General features: G+C 40.9%; 1 protein-coding gene across 2 annotated transcripts in view; it reads left to right on the forward strand.

The window, feature by feature from the left end:
• LOC139411248 (glutamate receptor, ionotropic, N-methyl D-aspartate 1b) overlaps positions 1–19,653 on the forward strand; it is a 56,312-nt gene extending 36,659 nt beyond the window's left edge. For both annotated transcript variants that reach the window (XM_071157286.1, XM_071157287.1), the window contains 11 exons: positions 1,810–1,948; positions 2,082–2,209; positions 2,796–2,960; positions 3,095–3,213; positions 5,413–5,525; positions 5,794–5,942; positions 9,725–9,882; positions 10,112–10,273; positions 10,547–10,656; positions 10,975–11,120; positions 19,214–19,653. In XM_071157286.1, coding sequence (XP_071013387.1) covers positions 1,810–1,948; positions 2,082–2,209; positions 2,796–2,960; positions 3,095–3,213; positions 5,413–5,525; positions 5,794–5,942; positions 9,725–9,882; positions 10,112–10,273; positions 10,547–10,656; positions 10,975–11,120; positions 19,214–19,279 — 1,455 coding nt within the window. In that variant the 3' untranslated portion in view covers positions 19,280–19,653. The remainder of the gene's footprint in view (positions 1–1,809; positions 1,949–2,081; positions 2,210–2,795; positions 2,961–3,094; positions 3,214–5,412; positions 5,526–5,793; positions 5,943–9,724; positions 9,883–10,111; positions 10,274–10,546; positions 10,657–10,974; positions 11,121–19,213) is intronic.
• The last annotated feature ends 4,022 nt before the right edge of the window (positions 19,654–23,675 follow it).

Raw genomic sequence — 23,675 nt, forward strand, 5'->3', positions numbered from 1 at the left:
CTTATTTCATCTGTAGCCTAATAAACTGGCTGCTTTCTCATGATGTGACATTTTTTTTATCTGACCCTGTTAATGTCAAGCCATTTTGAAGATGCTGGAATGTATGTTTGTGATGAACATGTACAGGCCTACAGGACACTTTTGAAGTAGCCTACTCAGATGAAAAATGTGTGACTGGTTGTGTTTCTGGCACATATAAAAGGTAATACATTTTACAAGTTTAATTATAAATATTAAGGCCATATTGAAGCTTTAGCTTCTATGTGAACAAAGAATATTGGCTCGGATTGGAGAGGAGGCAGAGCGTGTGTTAAGCTCTTCTGAATAAATTGGCCTGCGGGAGCATATGTGGACACATTATTATAGGATGACTTGGGAGAATGATGATCTGCAACTGACAGCGCATTCAGAATCAGAAGTAAAAATACAGCCAGACTGACCTGCTACTGTGCCTGATCCAAATCGAATGAAACATGTAAATCACAATCTGCCATTATTCAACTGACATTTTCACTGTAACCTAGAGTAGAAGTTAGTACTCGCTTGAAAACAAGAATGAAATTATTCATTGCATTGTGGTGTTGTAGGCTAGTCTGCAATTTTATTGCCCCAAAAACAAAATCAATAGGGGAGCTTGTTGAGCTGTTTGTCATGTCTACTTTCATGCGCAATGATGCACCTTGCATCTCCGCTGCCTTTTAGGTAGTCCTATTTGTTCTTGTGGTTTCATATTGAAATTGTATGCAGCTTTGAATGCTTTTATGTTTGGTATGATTGCTCGTTAGCCTATACCAGATCTGTCACTATGATAGAGGGCAGGATGGATCGTTAGACTGGTAGACTATACTAACCTGTGGTATAGTAAAAGTTAGCACACGGAAAAGCGTAGTGCATAAGGGGACTACCAAAACACCTTGATATAGGGGAGGTGCATGCAAGCAGATGAGGAAATGTGGCTAGTTATATAGTAAAACCTGCAACTAGATCATGTAAACCAGGCAAAATAATGCACTACCCTCCCATGTGCCAAATAAAAAAAACACACAACCCTCCCCAAAGCAAAAAAAATACATTTGACAACCCTCACCTATTTTGGAAAGCCCCCCCCCCCCCCCCCCCCCCCCTTAGCTAAATGTAAACAAATGAGTTTGCTTTACATAACTTTTTTTGTGCCGTTTTAAAGCTAATTTCCTGCTGGGGAGATTTTTTTGCCGTTTTAAAAGCAAATTTCCTGCAATTCTACACATTTTGCCATGACTTAGGCCATGTTAATATTATATCTAAGTGACAGGGACTTACAAAATCAATGGGGGCCCCCTAAAGGTCAGGACCCCTGGGCAAATGCCCTGCGTGCCTGGTTGGTAATGATTACTAATGGTTTAGATAGCTGGCAAGACTAACTAGACTAACTTGCCAATCTAAAACATTTTATGAGATGGGCTCATTGAGTGACTATCGGTGAGTGACATACTATACATCAAGAGAAAAAACAAGTTTAGAAGTTGCACCTACTACTCTAACTCTCAACAGTAAGTAGAAAAAACTGAGGTCTGGACCTTGGTGTGCTCATGTGCAGCTACCGCCCTGGTCTTGCATAACCGGGGGTGTATTCACTAGGAACCAAATGGCTAGAAACGGGGAGAGACCTACCTGAATTTGTCCAATTGTTTCTGTTGAAAACTTTTTCTGTGGCAAAAAAATTTGCTACGGTGTGCGCTAATGCATACACCCAAGCACTTGTTCCTTGTGTTGAATGTCTGTGTACCAAAATGTGTTGGCGCCATACTTGCCCTTCTCTATTGTTCACAGATAGTAACCATTCATCAGGAGCCATTTGTCTATGTCCAACCTACAACAAGTGACGGAACTTGCCAAAAAGAGAAAACTGTTAATGGACTTAAAGATGTCCAAAAAGTTATATGCACTGGCCCCAATGGAACCATCCCAGGTAATAAGACAGCCACATGATATACACAAGTACTAGTTCAGTATAGTGTCCGTCTGTATTGGCTGTATATGTTGATTTGCTCTCAATATCAGTTTTTTCAGCTGATTTTGTGTTTGTCGTTTGTCCCTTATAGGACAGCCTATAGTACCCCAATGCTGCTATGGCTTTTGCATTGACCTCTTGATTAAACTAGCGGATACCATGAACTTCACCTATGAGGTTCATCTGGTGGCTGATGGGAAGTTTGGTACACAGGAGCGGGTAAGTAAGATGATCATATGGTTCTGCAGCTTTAGAACCGAACCCCCTTGTGCTATGGAATACCATCCTCAAGGTTCAAGGTAATGTTTATTATCACACAGAGAAATGCAGTACTGGCTACATGTGTGGTATAGTGTGGACTACCACATATGCCAATCGATGTGTATTCTTGGGTGTTATTTTCCACCTTCACCACAGTTCATATTTAATTACTTAATTGGGACAAACAAATGACAGACTAGTCCATTCGATTTGATTGTATTTTGTCTGTATATTGTGTAGGCTGCGAAAGGACAATGTTTTTCTAGACAAAATCACCAATTGAAAAACAATAACAACAGATAATCAATGGATATTAAAAAAATTGGCCAGTAGGCAAAATCTTTGCTACATAACTGCAATAATATAAGGGTACATGTACAGGTTATGTGCATAATGCTAAAGTGCAATTTAGTCCAACATCTTTTGTAATTGTAGGATCGCATTTGTGATCAAACAGTTTTTGGCTGATCCAAGCATCAATCAGGTTTGGAAATGTCAACTAAGTATGTAGAGTACAGTGGATGCCCCTCTCTTTCTATATCAGGTGAACAACAGCAACAAGAAGGAGTGGAACGGCATGATGGGAGAACTCCTGGGTGGCCTGGCAGACATGATTGTGGCTCCGCTCACGATCAACAACGAACGCGCCCAGTACATCGAGTTCTCAAAACCCTTTAAGTACCAGGGGCTTACCATCCTCGTGAAAAAGGTATGCTCTCTGCTCTTACTCCTGCTGCTCAGACAGGCACCCATTGAAGCTATTGTTTTCTTCCTACAACTATGACCCAGTATAGTACTACTCACAGTAGAATGAATGAGTCACTGGCTGTTGTTTGACTGTAGGAAATACCACGCAGTACTTTGGATTCGTTCATGCAGCCCTTTCAGAGCACCCTGTGGCTGCTGGTGGGTCTATCGGTCCATGTGGTGGCGGTGATGCTCTACCTATTAGACCGGTTCAGGTAAAACAACGACATGTCTGTGTACAGTAATAACCTGATCACATTAATAATAATATAGGCCTTTTAGCAGCCACTTTTATCAAATGCTACTTACAGTCATGCATACATTTCCATATGGGTGGCCCCAGCGGGAATTAAACACATGATCCTAGCGTTGCAAGTGCCATACTTAACCAATTGAGCCACATAGGATCAGGAAATCCCCCATACCTTTCCTATGCCACAGGTTCCCCATGCATTTGTAATGAACAGCTGAAATAATTGTTTATGTCTGTGGCAAGTGAAACTTAACACAACCCAGGCACGTGAAATAAAGAACTGCACTGACATCCCACTGGGGACAGACGTCAGCTCAACGTCTCTGACGCTCGTCGGATGTGGCAGAGCTTGCAAACTATTACAGACTACAAAGGGAAGCATAGCTGAGAGCTACCCAGTGACATGAGCCTACCAGACAAGCGAAATAACTTCTATTCTCACTTCGAGGCAAGTAACACTGAAACATACATGAGAGCATCAGCTGTTCCGGCCGACAGTGTGATCACGCTCTGCGCAGCCGTGTGAGTAAGACCTTTAAACAGGTCAACATTCACAGACGGATAACCAGGACGTGTACTCCGAGCATGCGCGGACCAACTGGCAAGTGTCTTCACTAACATTTTCAACCTCTCCCTGTCTGAGTCTGTAATACCAACATGTTTCAAGCAGACCATCCTGTGCCAAAGAACACTAAGGTAACCTGCCCAAATGACTACCGTCTGTAGCCATGAAATACTTTGAAAGGCTGGTCATGGCTCACATCAACACCATTATCCCAGAAACCCTAGACCCACTGCAATTTGCATACCGCCCGAACAGATCCACAGATGATGCAATCTCGATTGCACTCCACACTGCCCTTTCCCACCTGGACAAAAGGAACACCTATGTGAGAATGCTATTAATTGACTACAGCTCAGCATTCAACACCATAGTGCCCTCAAAGCTCATCACTAAGCTAAGGACCCTGGGACTAAACACCTCCCTCTGAAACTGGATCCTGGACTTCCTGACGGGCCACATCACGTGGTAAGGGTAGGTAAGAACACATTCGCCACACTGATCCTCAACACGGGGGCCCCTCAGGGGTGCATGCTCAGTCCCCTCCTGTACTCCCTGTTCCCTCATGACTGCATGGCCAGGCACGACTCCAACACCATCATTAAATCTGCCGATGACACAGCAATGGTAGGCCTGATCACCAACAACGATGAGACAGCCTACAGGGAGGAGGTCAGAGACTTGACTGTGTGGTGCCAGGAAAACAACCTCTCCCTCAATGTGATCAAGACAAAGGATATAATTGTGGACAACAGGAAAATGAGGACCGAGCACGCCCTCATTCTCACTGACGGGGCATTAGTGGAGCAGGTTGAGAGCTTCAAGTTCCTTGGCGTCCACACCAACAAACTAACATGGTCCAAGCACATCAAGACAGTCGTGAAGAGGGTACGACAAAACCTATTCCCCCTCAGGAGACTGAAAAGATTTTGCAATGGTCCTCAGATCCTTAAAAGGTTTTACATCTGCACCATCGAGAGCATCCTGACAGGTTGCACCACTGCTTAGTATGGCAACTGCTCGGCCTCTGAGGGTAGTACATACGTCCCAGTACATCACCGGGGCCAAGCTTCCTGCCATCCAGGACCTCTATACCAGGCGGTGTCAGAGGAAGGCACTAAAAATTGTCAAAGTCTCCAGCCACCTTAATCATAGGCTGTTCTCTCTGCTACCACACGGCAAGCAGTACCGGAGTGCCAAGTCTAGGTCCAAGAGGCTTCTAAACAGCTTCTACACCCAAGCCATAAGACTCTTGAACATATAATCAAATGACTACCCAGACTATTTGCATTGCCCCCCACTCTACCTACATGAACAAATGACCTCAATCAACTCGACAACGGTGCCCCCACACATTGACTCTGTACCGTCAATTCAAAGTGAATTCAACAAAGATTTGAATATTGTCATTGCATTTATGTTGATTACTTTTTGCATATCCAATCAGTTTTCCACATTGTGTTCAGAAGGAAAAATATTGTTTTGTTGAAATTACGTGGAAACAACGTTGATTCAACCAGTTTGTATCCAGTGGGAAAGGTTGGCGGTTTGGTGTCTTGAAAGAGACCTGAGCTCACATGTGTCTTGTGTGCACCGCAGCCCATTTGGAAGGTTTAAAGTGAATAGCGAAGAAGAAGAAGAGGACGCCCTCACCTTATCCTCCGCCATGTGGTTCTCTTGGGGGGTCCTTTTGAACTCCGGGATAGGAGAAGGTAAATATCCACTGGCCTAAGTCTATGTACGTGTCTAAAATGGTACCCTAATCCCTAGATAGCACCAAGTGTATAGGAATAGGTTTTCACTTCAGATGCAGACTACCTCGTAGAATTATATACTGTATAGAATATTGTCATTTATTAATAGAAACATACAGTACATAGTAATTCAATAGGATCTTTGTAGACTACCTATTCAAGTGGACATTGAAATTGACTGCTGTTAACTGAGTGACTATGTTTGTGTTTGTGATTGTGTTTGTAGGAGCACCCCGGAGCTTTTCAGCAAGGATCTTAGGTATGGTGTGGGCTGGATTTGCCATGATCATTGTGGCATCCTACACAGCCAATCTGGCAGCCTTCCTAGTGTTGGACCGGCCTGAGGAGCGCATCACTGGCATCAATGACCCCAGGGTGAGCACACACACAAACTAACACGGAACCCAAACCGGCTGTGTGCGTGCGCTATCGTGCACACACACACACCAAATGAGATCACGACACGCAGGTTAAAAAGGCCCTTCTCCCCCAATTGCTCAGTTTGGCCGAGTGGCCAGCTCTCGGCCGAGTGGCCAGAGTCTTGGTGGTTCCAAACTTCTTCCATTTAAGAATGATGGAGGCCACTGTGTTCTTGGGGACCTTCAATGCTGGAGCAAAATGTTTTGGTACCTTTCCCCAGATCTGTGCCTAGACACAATCCTGTCTCGGAGCTCTACGGACAATTCCTTCAACCTCCTGGCTTGGTTTTTGTCAACGGTGGGACCTTATACAGACAGGTGTGTGCCAAATAATGTCCAATCAATTGAATTTACCAGAGGTGGACTCCAATCAAGTTGTAGAAAAATGGATGATCAATGGAAACAGGATGCATCTGAGTCTCATAGCAAAGGGTCGGAAAATACCTATGTAAATCAGGTATTTCTGTTTAAAAATAGTAATAAATTAGCAAAAATAAATCTAAATCTGTTTTCACTTTGTCATTATGGGGTATTGTGTGTAGATTGTGGAGGATAAGTGTGTGCCCTCAGGCCACTGCTCTACTACCACATGTCAAACACAAAATCCAAACACAAAATCCATGTGTACGTGTGTGTATAGTGTACTCATGGCTCTATTTAGTACTGTGCGCCTCTCATAGTCTGCTCGGAACTTGGGGCCTGTGAAGAGACCTCTGGTGGCATGTTTTGTGGGGTATGCGTGGGTATCTGAGCTGTGTGCTAGTAGTTCAAACAGACAGCTCTGTGCATTCAACATAGCACTCCATATACATTTAAGGGCCAGCTGAGCTGCCTTGTTCTGTGCCAATTGCAATTTTCCTAAGTCCCTCTTTGTTGCACCTGACCACACGACTGGGCAGTAGTCCAGGTGTGACAAAACTAGGGCCTGTAGGACCTGCTTTGTTGATAGCATTTCTTATGAAGGCAGAACAGCGCTTTAATATGGACAGACCTCTCCCCATCTTAGCTAATTTTGCATCAATATTTATGCATTGTTCAGATATAATTACAACATACACTGAGTATACAAAACATTAAGAACCAGGCACACCGGTTTGTGTCAAGAACTGCAACGCTGCTGGGTTTTTCACGCTCAACAGTATCCTGTGTGTATGGTCCACCACCCAAAGGACATCCAGCCAACTTGACACAATTATGGGACGCATTGGAGTCAACATGAGCCAGCATCCTTAGGAAGGTGTTCCTAATGTTTGGTAAACTCAGTATAAGTGTACCGTAATCAAATTAAATAAATGAAAGTACCATAATGTTTAGCAGGCATTCGTTTGCATCAAGCCTGTTGTGAGCATTTGGTCTGGATTGGTGTCATTGCATGCCACATCCTTGGCCTGAGGGAGGGTGGTCAGCTCATGAGGATGGCAATCATACATCTTCATATTTTTTTATCATTAATTTTACAGTATTATATTGTACTCAGGGCCGTGCACAGACCTTTCAAAAATACCAAAATACCAAAACAAAAGGTTGCTTTAGAGACTGGAAGGGAAAAGGGGCATGTGCACAGGTAGAGCCCTATCTGTGCACTTGCCTGATTGATGGTTTGAAAAAAGTTGCATTAAAACCATGAGCTCTGCTTAGTTTTTTTGCACAGTCTGGACACACTTGATCAGTCTCTCATTCACAATTTAACAAGCACTTGATAATGCCTAAAATTTCCCGGTAAATATATAATTCACAGTTGATAGGCTAATATTGTCACCCATCAGACTATTCTTGATTTAATCTTGTCTTTACATATACTAAATAATATACAGTATTTAATATACACCTACTCATTCCAGGATTTTTCTTTATTTGTACTATTTTCTACATTGTATAATTATAGTGAATACATCAAAACTATGAATTACACATATGGAATCATATAGTGACCAAAAAAGTGTTCAACTAATCAAAAATATATTTTATATTTGAGATTCTTCAAAGTAGCCACCCTAGCCTTGATATCAGCTTTGCACACCCTTGGCATTCTCTCAACCAGCTTCATGACGTAGTCACCTGGAATGAATTTCAATTAACAGGTGTGCATTGTTAAAAGTTAACTTGTGGTATGTCAGAAGATAGCCCTATTTGGTGAAAGACCAAGTCCATTTTATGGCAAGAACAGCTCAAATAGGCAAATAGAAACAACAGTCCATCATTATTTTAAGACATGACGGTCAGTCAATCCGGAAAATTTTAAGAACTTTGAAAGTTTCTTCATGTGCAGTCGCAAAAACCATCAAGCGCTATGATGAAACTGGCTCTCGTGAGGATCGCCATAGGAAAGGAAGAGCCAGAGTATTTGCTTAAATCACTGGACTAAACAGGTGGTTATTAAAGACAGGCTTCTATTTGAGCCAGGCGTCCATTTCCTTAATGCATATTTTGCATATTTTGCTCACTTGCATATTTAATTGTTGAATTCCAGCATTCACTTCCAGCATTTTTCTAAATTTGTTCATTTCCTGCACTAATGTGTAGTTTACACACTGTATCACATTTATTTTGTCTTAGTATGCCTTTATTTCAAATAAAAAACTTCCTTAGCATAATCATTATTCTCCTCTTTGACTGTTAATCTTCAGGAGTTTTTACTTTTACCATTAGGGGGCGATCTGACAATTTATTGGGGTCTGTACTCCCGAAGTTGTTGACTGTTTTTGTGCTTGCCAGTTAGCTAGCAGTTGTCAGCTGTTAGTAGCCAATGGTTAGCAGTTTCTTTCTGCCGATAAAAAAGGATTATTGTCCAAAAAAATTGAATCATTACTGAATTATTTACTGGAACAAATCAAACATTAAACCTTGTAAACAACTCATAGTAACATTGTAAACAATTTGTTTAGACCGGTGTTTTTTTTAAACAGGTTTATTTGCTGAAATGTGTGCCATTGTCCTGTTATTAAAAAGGGACAGGCGGCTATTTGAGATTCAGCGTTTGATTGAATTATTATGGTATAGTTCTTCTGTACGTGCCTCAGTTCGTAAAAGTGTGGCTCTAGCAGCGTTAGAGTTGTGGGTTTGACTCCCACTTGGGTCACATATGATAATATGTGGACTCACTGTTGTATGAAAGCTTATGCTACATAAATGGTATACTGTATTCTACCGCATTACAGTACTGTATGCAATGCAATTTTAGCAGTGCGAACCCATGTGTACCCCCTGTTCTCTTTTATGCACTCCTTGACCCAGAATGCACCACGCTGCCTATTAAAAATGAACGGTTAGCATTCCCATTGGAGTTAAGATTAATGCTAACAAGATGGCGGTCTTTCGCTAAATCGTCTCTGTCTTCTCCTTCATTTTAGTCTTCTTGGTAATAGGAACTCTTAGAGAGGTCCCAAATAGACCTTGGGTGAAAAGCTATTATTGAAAGTCGGCAGTATAGGGAGTGTAGAGTAGAGTAGTAGTAGTACTTTATTGATCCCAACTTGGGAAATTGTTTAAATCACCACAAGCATCATCAGTGATTACAAAGACACACATATAAAAAATAGATGCACCTGATGCCCCTAGGATCAATGAAAGATTGAGATTAATTTAAAATGATAAGAAATGCTGATGGCATTCTGGGGAAATAAGCAACAGCAACATTCATTGAGTGCAGATATTTTATGGGTGAAAGCTTATGTAAAGGACAGTCATGGAGGATGACTGACTGACTGCTGTGCCTCTGTTTGTGTCTCTGTGTCTCAGCTGCGAAACCCATCAGACAAGTTCATCTACGCCACAGTGAAGCAGAGTTCGGTGGACATCTACTTCCGGCGCCAAGTGGAGTTGAGCACCATGTACCGCCACATGGAGAAGCACAACTACGAAAGCGCTGCTGAGGCCATCCAAGCTGTGCGCGACAAGTGAGCAACAGCTGGGGTAGCACCAGGGGATGGGGGTGGGGGTTTAATACACTGAACATTCCAATGGGGGAGGCCATAATGCTGAATGTACAGTATTTATGCTATCCCAGGTGAGCAATAGTGTGAGGAAGACAATAATGACATGATGTGGTTGTCTAGTGTGCATTTTCGTACACTCATTCAATCCATTCCTCCTCTTCCCTGTTGTCCGTGTCCCTCCCTCCCTCAGCAAACTGCACGCGTTCATCTGGGACTCTGCCGTCCTGGAGTTTGAGGCATCACAGAAGTGTGACTTGGTGACAACGGGAGAGCTGTTCTTCCGCTCCGGCTTCGGCATAGGCATGCGGAAGGACAGCCCTTGGAAGCAAAACGTTTCCCTGTCCATTCTTAGGTGAATATTGGCCAGCAACAAGATACTATTGAAGCAACATGCTACCATACGATATTATAATAAGGGTGGTTTCCTGGACGCAGATTAAGCCTGGTCCTAGACTAAAAAGCATGGTCAATGGAGAGTCTCCATTGAAATACTGTAGCTTTTTAGTCCAGCACTAAGCCTAATGTGTGTCCAGGAAACCACCCCATAGTATACTCTATGTATTGTATCAGTATTTACTGTTTGAGACCTAACCTAAAGTATGATCTGGCTCCTCTCCCATAACAGCTCTCACGAGAATGGGTTCATGGAGGAACTAGATAAAACCTGGGTGAGATACCAGGAGTGTGACTCCAGGAGTAATGCCCCGGCCACCCTCACTTTTGAGAACATGGCAGGTATGTACGGTTCTCCAATTTAGTCCATAATGATACAGAAATGAGAGGAAATGCAAATAGTAAACTGGTGTGTAAAGGAAGTAGCCCCCCTTGTGTGAGCCAGAACGTTAGTCTATAGCAGGTGTGTAGGTATTCAAATTGGTGTGAAGGTATTTCATAATCTGCAGAAGTTTGACAGATTATTGTTATTAGGTTCATTGTGCTCAAAATGGTTCTCCATGGAGGATGCAGGGGCCACTGGTGACTTGGGTTAATAGTATGGCCTGTAAAGCAGGCAGTAAAATAACAGGTTGGCATGTCCTAATTGTCTCCTAACAGGTGTGTTCATGTTGGTTGCTGGGGGTATCGTTGCTGGAATCTTCCTCATCTTTATTGAGATTGCGTATAAGCGCCACAAAGATGCCCGCAGGAAGCAGATGCAGCTGGCCTTCGCTGCGGTCAACGTGTGGAGGAAGAACCTACAGGTATGATCTGCCCGTCTTCACACACAGGCCCCAACAGGGCAGCACATCAGACAACATCCTGTAGAGTAGGGTCTCAAACTCGCAACTCGCAAGCCACATCTGGATCTAATGCGGCCAGTGGGGATCTTAGTAAATCCGGTCAGCGGTTGTAAAATAATAATAATAATAAACTTCACTGGGGATAGACTTATAGTCTGTTGTTGAAATCTAATTAAATTCTTTGCCCTCGCCAATTCAGTAATTATTCTACCCCTTTTCCGTGTATTTTGAAATTGTCGCAGGTAACCGCGAGTGATTCATTGGTGAGTGATTCATATGGACAGGATTAGAAAAAGTTCAATTATAACCTTCCACAGAGCTAGTTGGGTGTACTACATTATTATAGAAATTGAGCTGGCTGCATACTACTTCTCTAAATTTAGAAATGACTTATAATGAGAGACCCATGTTTTTTTGCACTCCAAATCCCTCCCAAAAAATGAATGTAACAAACAGCTGCGAGGATATTTGCAGCTCCACATGCATACGTACAGCACACTCCCCAGCGCCTGTGAAAGGACTGATTTCATTATCCTCGTCTTCTGCTGCTGTGTGTCTGAGCGCACAAGGACACGGCCGGTGCCTGGAGGGTACGATGACCCCCTTCCCCCACCCCTCTCTCTCTGTGAAGGGCAGAGTGGGGGAGTGCAGTGGGGGGGTGCACCGGGGGAGTGCACCCCGGGTGAGTGCAGTGGGGCACCAGAAAGCTCTGATGTTGCTGTACAGTCAGCCAGATGCACACGGGGCCCGGCTCTCTCACTAAAGGGCTAGGCTACTGAATAGCACAACAGGTGGCAGCCAAGCATCTCCTGGTCAATGGTCTCTCTTGACGCACATCATGTCCATGTACTGTTTGTAAAGGGGGATCGGAAAGTAAAAGGGCTTTGGCCTTTTGTGTCTTGAAAGGCTAAGCGGGCTAGCTTGACACACCATATAATCCATATTGTACAAGCCATTGCTTGAAGTGGATCTGAAATAGGTGCCAGTGCTCATAATATTTTTTTAAGCCGATATTCAAGGTGCCGGTACTATGTACTGGTGATCACCGACCCAACTCAAGCCAAACAAAACAAGCCATATAAGACTCTGTAGTAGCATGCAATGCTCCCAGCCACTGATTAAACCCTCCAACAGTTTAGAAAAACCTTTTTTTTCTAAACATGGTCTAATTGGTTGTAAAATGTGAAGGTTGAACTTGAGCTATATATTTCTTAATTACGTTGATGATTGTGTCAAGTGGGACCAGCTAATGTGAATCTCATAAAATGTTCTCTGGTCCAAAGCGTTAGTGTGCTTTCCTCTAGTAGTTGCAGACCAGAAGCAACTTGTTGTCATTTCGCGATGGGACCAAAGCTAGTGGCTGCTTAGCTTTGTAGGTCCTTTAACTTTCTGTCATCTGTGAGTACTATATTCGGGGTACACTACCAGTTGAAAGCAGAGGCACCAACATTAGATGCCTGTATATAACTTCTCACCAAAATAAACTTGATTTTCAGTGTTGACAGATTGTTTAGACTGATGCAAGCTGTTTGGGGAAGATAATAAAAATAGCAGTTTCATTTGAAGTATTTTCTATCTCAATGGACAACAATGAGGTGAATTTTGCTGCAAGTCTTCGCCTGCTTGTGCCAGAGGCCATAACATTGGGTCGGGCACTCCCACACACTACCAGCCATAGGGCCATTACTATAGGGCCCCCAATTACAATAGTACAGTTATCAGGTTTCAGGTAAGACCCAAGTGTAGACTGTGTTATTGTAACAACAGGGGCAGGCAAACAATGCAGGCAGGCAGGGGTCGATAATCCAGAGTAGGGGCAAAGGTGCAGGACGGCAGGCAGGCTCAAGGTCAGGCAGACGGGCTCGGAGTCAGGACAGGCAGGGGTCAAACCAGGAGGGCGGGAAAAGAGAGACTGGAAAAAGCAGGAGCTGAGACACCAAACGCTGGTGGGCTTGAATAAACAAGACGAACAGGCACAGACAGACAGAAAACACAAGTATAAATACCCAGGGGATAAGTGGGGAAGATGGGCGACACCTGGAGGGGGGTGGATACAAACACAGGGACAAGTGAAATAGATCAGGCTGTGACAACAGTAAAAGCATTTCCTTGTTCAGTTCAACAGAAAGAGCACTTACTGCTCTTTGAAGCTTTGACAAATTGTCTTGTTCTTTCCGACTACTGAGCCATGAGGTAAACAAGTCTAAATAGATCTCCTTTAGATGTTGTGTTCGGTATTGTTATCTATGGAAGGCGAAAAACACAAGCAAGGCCGGCTAATATTTGTGCTGGGACATATCCACTGGGCCACTGTGTATTGTTGTAAGGTCAAATGAATACTGTACAAATTCTCATTATGTTAAAAGATGGATGCCCTGCTTTTGACTGAATGATGTATTATTGATTTATGTGTGATTTATACTCTAAGCCATATGTATGAAGGGTGTACATGTCCATATTTAAACAACAATAATGGCAGACGAACAACGGGCACCAGTGAAAAACGTGCCCTAATTTCAGGTGCACTACATGTACTGTATGCTTCTCGACCAACTATATTTCTCCCCATATTTGAAATGCATGACTAGTCGCCTGTCCTCGGGCTGTATTAGCATTTCAAACGATTCCAGACAGCCCTCTGATGAAGGCGGTGTTGTTGAGCAACCTCATTCAATGGTGAACGGTCTGAGAAGGTTGCAATGAAAAGGAGATGAACACAATTGTGGAGATTGTAAAGGGGGATTCTGCAATGATTTCACTGTTGTTGTTGATATCCTGGATGTAATAATCTCTTGAATATACTGATATACTGTGTTTCAAAGGGTAAAACGTGAAAAGAATGTTCCAAATGATTTAGACATGTAAAACAAATCACAAAGCAATATACAGTATTTAGCTATTTATAATCAGACTCCCTTATCTGTTATGTGGAATTGACCTGGTCCATGCTTTTTGAGGAGTCAAGGACTATTAGGGGATTATTGCCACCAAGAAGACACAAGTTCATGTGGGACAGTGCTGGCCTATAGGTTCGACATCATACCACTCATTCTACATACTGTATCCCTTTTGGTTTTCCTGCACTGCATGTTTTCTGGTTGAAGTCACACCCACTACCAAAATCTACTTCCCCTGCTCCTCTTAGTCTTCATCGCTCTCTTTGTCGTGGGAGAAACGCCATTATGCTAGTGTTGGTAGAACACAAAGGGACCTTACTGATCTTACTGATCATTGTATAACCAGCCCCCCCCCCCCCTAAAAATGTTTTGCTTTGCCTTATTGTTGCCTTTATTGCATTCGTTTTAGCTCATTTTCTTTTGCTCACGCTTTTGCTTTTTCTCTTGAAGTAAAATAACCATGGATGGTTCTTATTTTACTGTGCCATGCCATCCGAGGCAGTCCTCAAAAAGTAGCCAGGAGAAATATACCCAGATTTTAATAGTAACCCGGCTCCAATTCTAGGATACTTTATATGTCCACATGGCATTGGGTGTAGACAGAAAGTGGACATGAGATACGGGACCATATTAAAGCTGGTAATTGAAATAGAGAGTAGTGTAACTACTCTGCAAGTTACTCTGCAGTTTTGGTGTACAGTAATGTAGTAATGTGTGTGTGTGTGGGGGGGGGGGGGGGGGGGGGGCACTGAGACCAAACACACTCCTTCATCAGGGAACACCAATAATGTTTCTACATATATATTTATTTTAGGATAGGAAAAGTGATAGAGCAGAGCCTGACTCCAAACAGAAAACCTCTTTTAGGTCCATCAGTACCAACCTGGCCTCCAACATCAAGAGACGTAGGTCCTCCAAAGACACGGTAAGGAGTTGAAGGAAATTACACCCTCCCTTGTAATTCTCTCTCTTCCTCTTTTCCTTTACCTCATCCTTTTTTCTCTCTCTTCTGTCATCTCTTCTCGCAAAACGTTTCATTCCAGGCTCGTGTCAGTCACCTTCACACATGGAGTTACAGTCATGGCCACGTGTCTGTCAGTCAGTCATCGATAAACCATCCAGACATTTGTCCAAAACCAAAAGAAGGAAATCGATATGAGCATTAGTAGGCAGTCTGAAGCTAAGGGCTATCGTTTTCTTTGATAAAAAAAAGGTGTTTTTAATGACTACTATGCAAAGGGATACAAGAGCTAGTCCTTATGCTGGTCTTTCTCCTGTGGCTAAACTAGACACCATTTTGGTTTGTGCTCTCCTTTTTAGTTGTGTATGTGTGTTTGTCCCTTTTCACTGATTGGTCTGTGCTGCTCCTTCCTTTGTGTGTGTCACATTTTGTGTGTTTGTTTCCTTTCATTACAAAAATAATGGCCAAGAAAAAGCCAAATGCACCGGGTAACAGACTTTACATTCTCTTTTCTTTCCACAGACTTTCCATTTTAAGGGATCTCCTGTCGAGTGTGTTTGACCAAACAATATTTACTTGTAGTGTTTCAATCAACAAATGCTGCTGGGAATGAAAAGAGATATAATATAATACAGTGGCTTACGAAAATATTCACTCCCCTTGGCATTTTTCCTATTTTGTTGCCTTACAACCTTGAAATAAAATGGATTTTGGGGGGGTTTGTATCATTTGATTTACACAACATGCCTACCACTTTGAAGATGCAAAATATTTTTTATTGTGAAACAAACAAGAAATAAGACAAAATATTGAAAACTTGAGCGTGCATAAGTATTCATCCCCCCCAAAGCCAATACTTTGTAGAGCCACCTTTTGCAGCAATTACAGCTGCAAGTCTCTTGGGGTATGCCTCTATAAGCTTGACACAACACGCCACTGGGATTTTTGTACATTCTTCAAAGAAAACTGCTCCAGCTCCTTCAAGTTGGATGGGTTGCACCTGTGCACAGAAATCTTTAAGTCATACCACAGATTCTCAATTAGATTGAGGACTGGTCTTTGAATAGGCCATTCCAAAAGGTTTCCCCTTAAACCACTCAAGTGTTGCTTTAGCAGTATGCTTAGGGTCATTTTCCTGCTGGAAAGTGAACCTCCGTCCCAGTCTCAAATCTCTGGAAGACTGAAACAGGTTTCCCTCAAGATTTCCCTGCATTTATCATTCCTTCAATTCTGACCAGTTTCCTTGTCCCTGCAGATGAAAAACATCCAAACAGTATGATGCTGCCACTACCATGCTTCACTGTGGGGAGGGTGTTCTCGGGGTGATGGGAGGTGTTGGGTTTGCTCCAGACATATCGTTTTCCTTGATGGCCAAAAAGCTAAATTCTAGTCTCATCTGACCAGAGTACCTTCTTCCATATGTTTGGTGAGTCTCCCACATGCCTTTATTTTTTCTTTAAGCAATGGCTTTTTTCTGGCCACTTTTCTGTAGCCCAGCTCTGTGGAGTGTATGGCTTAAAGTGGTCCTATGGACAGATACTCCAATCTCTGCTGTGGAGCTTTGCAGCTCCTCCAGGGTTATCTTTGGTCTCTTTGTTGCCTCTCTGATTAATGCCCTCCTTTGGTGGGCAGCCCTCTCATGGCAGGTTTATTTTGGTGTCCTATTCTTTCCATTTTTTAATAATGGATTTATTGGTGCTTCGTGGGATGTTCAAAGTTTCTGATCTTTTTTTATAACCCAACCCTGATCTGTACTTCTCCACAACTTTGTCCCTGACCAGTTTGGAGAGCTCCTTGTTCTTCATGGTGCTGCTTGCTTGGTGGAGCCCCTTGCTTAGTGGTGTTGCAGAATCTGGGGCCTTTCAGAACAGATGTATATATACTGAGATCGTGTGACAGATCATGTGACATTTAGATTGCACACAGGTGGACTTTATTTAATTAATTATGTGACTTATGAAGGTAATAGGTTGCACCAGATCTTATTTAGGGGCTTCATAGCAAAGTGGGTGAATACATATGCACGCACCTCTTTTCAATTATTATTATTTTTTTTAAATTTTCTGAAACAAGTAATTTTTTTCATTTCACTTCACCAATTTGGACTATTTTGTGTATGTCCATTACATAAAATCCAAATAAAAATCCATTTCAATTACAGGTTGTAATGCAACAAAATAGGAAAAACGCCAAGGGGGATGAATACTTTTGCAAGGCACTGTATATGCATGCCATTTATGTCCTTGTGGATTGCGTATTGTCCTGGTGATAAATCTCAAACAAACGTTTTTATGTTGAATACTTGGTAATTTAATGACAATCATTTCTACACTAGATTATCCAGAGCTCAATCCATGAGTCCTGGAACTGTATATGGATACATGAATACTGTAAATATGGTTACTGTAGCAGGATTCATACTGAATGTAGTTTTATAATAGCCTGGTGTGCTGTAGCTAACTCTTTGTGATGCCATACATGTTTGGTGTGACAATGGATGAACCCAGAGAGGACTTATTTGGCTGAAGCACAAACAGACTTGGAGCACCAGGCTACAAAGTCTAGACAGAGGATTGAAATGTATTCCAGTCCGTTGAGCATTGGTATTGTCAGCTGAACATTTTAGTCATTTCAAAAACCGTTTATTTTGTTTTACTTTTTGCCTCCAGGTTGTGCCATCCAAAGCAGTTTGTCAATCTTCCAGAGCCCTGTCTCTGTAAACAATCAATCCAATTTGTTTTTTATATTAATTTTGTATTATTATTTAGTGATAAAAATAGGCAGCCTAAAACTACCCACAAACAAAATCCTACACTTTTTATTGGAATTGACCCATTTATTTTTGTTGTAACCATCCTATTATTTTATATCAGTGTTTATTTATAAATGGATTTCAACGGATTGTGAGTATCGGTATCCACACCATATACCACACTGCTTCTTTCCACCTCCTTGGTTGTTGTGGAGAAGACCAGTGCTTCCCAACCCTGGTCCTGGAGTACCCCCAACAGTACACATTGTTGTTGTAGCCCTGGGCAAACACACCTCATTCATCTTATTGAAGGCTTGATGATTAGTTGACAAGTGGAATCAGGTGTGCTTGTCCAGAATTAAACTAAAAATGTGTACTGTTGGGGTATACGAGGACCAGTGTTGGGAAACACTGGTGTAGACTGTTGTCATGCTGTTCGCCTGTCTGTTGGCAGGAGGTGCTGTGAGCTATGATTCGGAATGTGAAGCTGTACCTAAAATTGTAACGGCATTGGAAACAGTGAGGTCACACATGCTCAGTAGTCAAATGTTGTTGAACGTCCCAGATATAAATGCCATGAATAAAACTGATGTGTTTCCTTATTCTACATGTCAGAAAGGCATGTTTATTCTACATACAGTAGATTATCTCTATCTTAACGTTCCACAACGTTGTACCCTTGGTACAATCTCATTTTCGTGGAATATCATGTCAACTTTTTACATTTCCTTTAAGGATTTCTTGGTCACAACAAGAATACTTGACACAATAAAACTTTTTTTTAAGTTGGTGGTAGTTTTGAATGATAAATAGCTTTATGTCTTTCATCGACAGCATTATAATCACTTTTATACAATGGTAATTGGTAATCCGTGGTGAAATTAACTATTTCTCAGCAGGACAAAAACATCCGTGCCTGGATATTATTATGTCAGTTTCCATGGTAACCGAGGATAGGCCCTTTCATAGACCCTTTGTAACACCAAACTGAAAATTCTTCCCAACACTGATGATAAATTGTGTTCTGTGCTCCAAAATGTCAGGGTATGACATTTAGCATTCATTTGAAAATCCATATTACACTTGCAGGCAAAATATGCTAAATGGGCTGGGACAACACGTCTCTGTATAAATCAATACCATACAGCGGGAAAAAATCCAGTTACTTGGCAACAACACTGTAGCTTAGTCTCACATCTGTGACCTTGCTTTGTTTATTGATCAGCATGCACAGTTCATAGGGTCCCTGCGGTGCTGAGCTTGATCTGTCCAAACAACCATTCCGAATCACAGGCAAACACTGCCTTGAGGGGGGACTTGATGAAAAGTATGACATAATCATGTTACATAACATTTGTTGTGTTGTATGCACCGTGAATATATATGATGTGAGTACAGATGAAATCATTTGTTCTATTTTGTATTCTTCCCATACTCTCTGCAGCCTTATCCCACGGACATCACAGGCCAGCTCAACTTGTCAGACCCCTCTGTCAGCACGGTGGTGTGAGAGATTGAGAGAGAGAAATGAGAGGACTGAAATGAGAGAGAGGATCCTGGTTTGGAGACAGAAGCTGGTCCATTGCTGCTACGCCACCTGAGCCATTGCCCATCCTGTTATCTATCTACCCACATAGAACATGTGTTCTGCTCATTCCCCACCAAACACAACAGGCAGGAACTGGATAGCTGACATCCCACTGACAAACTGTGCCAATTCACAATGGAGCCAAACCACCTGTTTTTTCCCACACAGAGGCCTGACCCAGCACAATGATAGCTTTAGGTTTATTTTTATAATCTGCCTGCTAGAGTCATGTAGTTGTGTACTTTACGTGTGAAACAACAAGAAATATATACATTTTCTGATCATGTCATTCGCAATACATCGTCATGCACTGTGTTTCTGATTTCAATAAGCGATAGATTTAATAGATCATGTTTAAGAGTATTTTGTGATGTCAATGTCTTACTACCTCCACTTATTTAGACGAACCTTAGACATGTAGGCTACTGTAGTTAGAACTATTTGACATTGTAAGGTTTTCCTGGGTTCCATTTATCGACAGGTTTTTGTTAGCATTAGCTAATGCGGTGTAGTGTGGGGTAATAACAATGAACAAGTTGTCAATTTATAAATTAGCAGCATACAGCTATGCTAATATCTAAGTGTAAATCCGAGTTAAGCACACTTTGTCCATTGTAGCACTCATATCAGCTGCAATCCCTTTCTTTAGCTATAGATGTCTTAGCCCCTTTTATGTGTTCATTTACTTCATTCTCCCAGTGGTAGTACAGCAGTGATTGCGTGGCAGACTATTCTCAGCATTCAACAATACTACAATCTTTCTGAGCCAAAAGTCTTTGGCATGACATCGGTGAAGGAGTTGCCATCAACAGAAATAGACTGGTAACCACTAGTGCTGTAGGCTATGTTGTTGTTCATTCAAGAAAATTGCTCTCTACATTTGTTGATTTGACAGTGTTACATGGTCATTAATGCAAATCAATTTATCAGTCAACATCAAGTCTCTATATAGCCTATATAGTGCCTTCAGAAAGTATTCATACCCCTTATTCCAAATGTTGTCTTGTTACAGCCTGAATTCAAAATTGATTAAAAAAAACATTTTTCTCGCCCCTCTACACCCAATACCCCATAATGACAAAGTGAAAACATGTTTTTAGACCTTTTTGCAAATGTATTGTAAATGAAATACAAACATATCTAATTTCCATAAGTATTCACACCCCTGAGTCAATACTTTGTTGAAGCACCTTTGGCAGCGATTACAGCTAGGAGTCTTTCTGGGTAAGTCTCTAAGAGCATTCCACACCTGGATTGTGCAACATTTGCACATTACTCTTTTCAAATTCTTCAAGCCCTGTGAAATTGGTGGAAAGCAGACTGAACCAGGTTTCCCTCTAGGATTTTTCCTGTGTTTAGCTCCCTTCTGTTTATTTTTTTTATCCTGAAAACTCCCCAGTCCTTAACGATTACAAGCATACTCATAACATGATGCAGCCACCCCGATGCTTGAAAATATGGAGAGTGGTACTCAATAATGTGTTGTATTAGATTTGCCCAAAACATAACACTTTGTATTAAGGACAAACATGATGCATGTTTTGGAATTTGGAATTCTGTACAGGCTTCTTTCTTTTCACTCTGTCAATTAGGCTAGTATTGTGGAGTAACTACAATGTGGTTGATTCATCCTCACTTTTCTCCTATCATAGCCATTAGCCTCTGTAACTGTTTAAAGACACCATTGGCCTCATGGGGAAATCCCTGAGTTGTTTCCCTCCTCTCTGGCAACTGAGTTTGGAAGGAAGCCTGCACCTTTGTAGTGACTGGGTGTATTGATACACTATCCAAAGTGTAATTCATAACTTCACCATGCTCAAATGGATATTCTATGTCTGCTTTAAAAAAAAAAAACATCTACCAATTGGTGCCCTTCTTTGTGGGGCATTAGAAAACCTCCCTGGTCTTTGTGGTTGAATCTGTGTTTGAAATTATCTGCTCGACTGAGGTACCTTACCGATAATTGTATGTGTGGGGTACAGAGATTAGGTAGTCATTCAAAAATCATCTTAAACACTATTGTTGCACACAGTCCATGCAACTTATGTGACTTGTTAAGCACATTTTTGCTCCTGAACTTATTTAGGTTTGCTATAACAAAGGGGTTGAATACTTATTGACTCAAGAAATGTCCGTTTATCATTTGTCTTTAATTTGTCAAATAAAATAAAAACATAATTCCTCTTTGACATTATGGGATATTGTGTAGTCCAGTGACACAACATCTCAATGTAATCCATTTTATATTCAGGTTGTAACACAACAACGTGGAAAAAGTCAAGGGATGTGAATACTTTCTGAAGACACTGTATTCTCTCTACATAGTCTCTTTTATATCATGACATTATTGAGGATATTGTGACGTGTACATGATTTCTGGATGTTTTGAGCCTAAACTGCACTGACAGTGATTGTCTCTAAAATATCCTGTAATGATTTCTATATTATTGTGGTGTGTATATTATGTATATGTGTATATAAATATATATATATATATATATATATATATATATATATATATATATATATATATATATATATAAAATCATGTTCTGTCAACCTTAGGGGCGTTCTGGTAATCGGCTAAGATGGCTGTTGTAGCTGTGTGGTTAACCCTATAAATTAATGACTTATACTACTTTGTATTTCTAATATAATAATATATTTCACTATATCACTGTATTTTTGCTTTATATGTGAGATTAGATTAATAAAATCCCTCACTCTTACCCTTTCCTATTTTCCAGACTGCATTTACACCGACATTTAGTCTGTCAATAGCAAATTGATTAATTGCAAAAATGATATATTGTAAAAAAGTTTGTTTCCTGCAAAAACCTGTCAGAGATCCTTCGGTGTAGCTAAAGTGTATCCTGGCATGTTCCTGACTCAAGATCTGAAACACTGTTTAGCACTTTTGTCTTAAAGATCCAATGCAGCCGTTTTTATCTCAATATCAAATCATTTCTGGGTAACAATTAAGTACCTTACAGTACTGTGATTGTTTGAATTAAAAATGGTCAAAAATAAACAAAAATTGCTTCTTAGAGCAATTTCTCAAGCAAGAATTTAGCTAGGACTGTCTGGGAGTGGTCTGAGTGGGGAGCGGAAAACTGGAACTCTCTTTCTTATTGGTCTATTAACTAATTTACCGCCTGGTGATGTCCTCAGGTAGGCCAAAACTCCATCCCACCAAAACAGACTGAAATTTCAGGCGGTCTTTTCAAACAGCTCTTACACTAAAAGGACATTATCTTAATTTTCACAATTTCACAGTGTTATTCCAACCACATGGCGTGGATATATATATATATATATATATATATATATATATATATATATATAAAACAAAGAGAAAAATCACGTTTTTGACTGCACTGGGCCTTTAAACAATTAACATGAGGGCTTTGCTCATAATTGTGAGAAATTAAGAATGTGAAATATATACCTGTAACTGTTACTATACCTATATTTTATGGGCCGAAAATATGTTTTTTGTGCAATAGGCTCGTTTTAAATGTTGATGGTTTTAGAGAGAGACATGTATTGATCTGTCTGGAATCATTTTTTACATTTTTTATTTTGGTTTCAGTATTGACGAGCTCAATTTTGTATAGGTGTTCCATTTATCATTCAAGTTAAATAATGTGGGAAAATATATGAATTATTACTTATAACAATGTAGCCATCAACCAGAGATCGGAAGTTTAGCTATGGTTGTGTCAATGTTCTCATGGATACTGAAAATATACCTAAATTATTATGTAAGTATAATAATTATTAATGAAGTTTAAATTGAGGTAGAAATATTTGATAATCTAATTTCTCAAAACAGAGTGTTTATTCGGAATTGTAACTCAAAAGAGTTGGGTTTATTTAGGCTGTGAAAATGTCTGTTCTGTTAGCCAAGAAAGTTCAGTAGTTGCAATGCTTGGGAAAACAGATTACATTGGATTGTGTGATAGAATTACAGACTGTGAGTAAAGTGTTCAATTGTCATTTCAGGTGACTCAAAACATATTCAACAACACAGTTCTGTATTATTTTAATGTAAAATTACAATTTTGCAGGGCTTTAAGATATAGTAAGTTACTATAACTTAACTATCAATCACTACCAAATGTGCTTTGAATATCATTCCTATATTGTGTGAATAATGACTATACATTATAATATATGTTTGTAATAGAAATCAGTTGTACTAATAAAATGCCTGATATATTAAAGGCTATTTGGACACACTTTAATTTATTAAACTTTTGATGAGTAGCCTAAACAATAAAGGTAGCATATAGCCCACTAGATCTACATGTAGGCC

This window comes from Oncorhynchus clarkii, chromosome 6 (assembly GCF_045791955.1).
Source record: "Oncorhynchus clarkii lewisi isolate Uvic-CL-2024 chromosome 6, UVic_Ocla_1.0, whole genome shotgun sequence".
In the NCBI taxonomy this organism is placed as follows: Eukaryota; Metazoa; Chordata; class Actinopteri; order Salmoniformes; family Salmonidae; genus Oncorhynchus; species Oncorhynchus clarkii.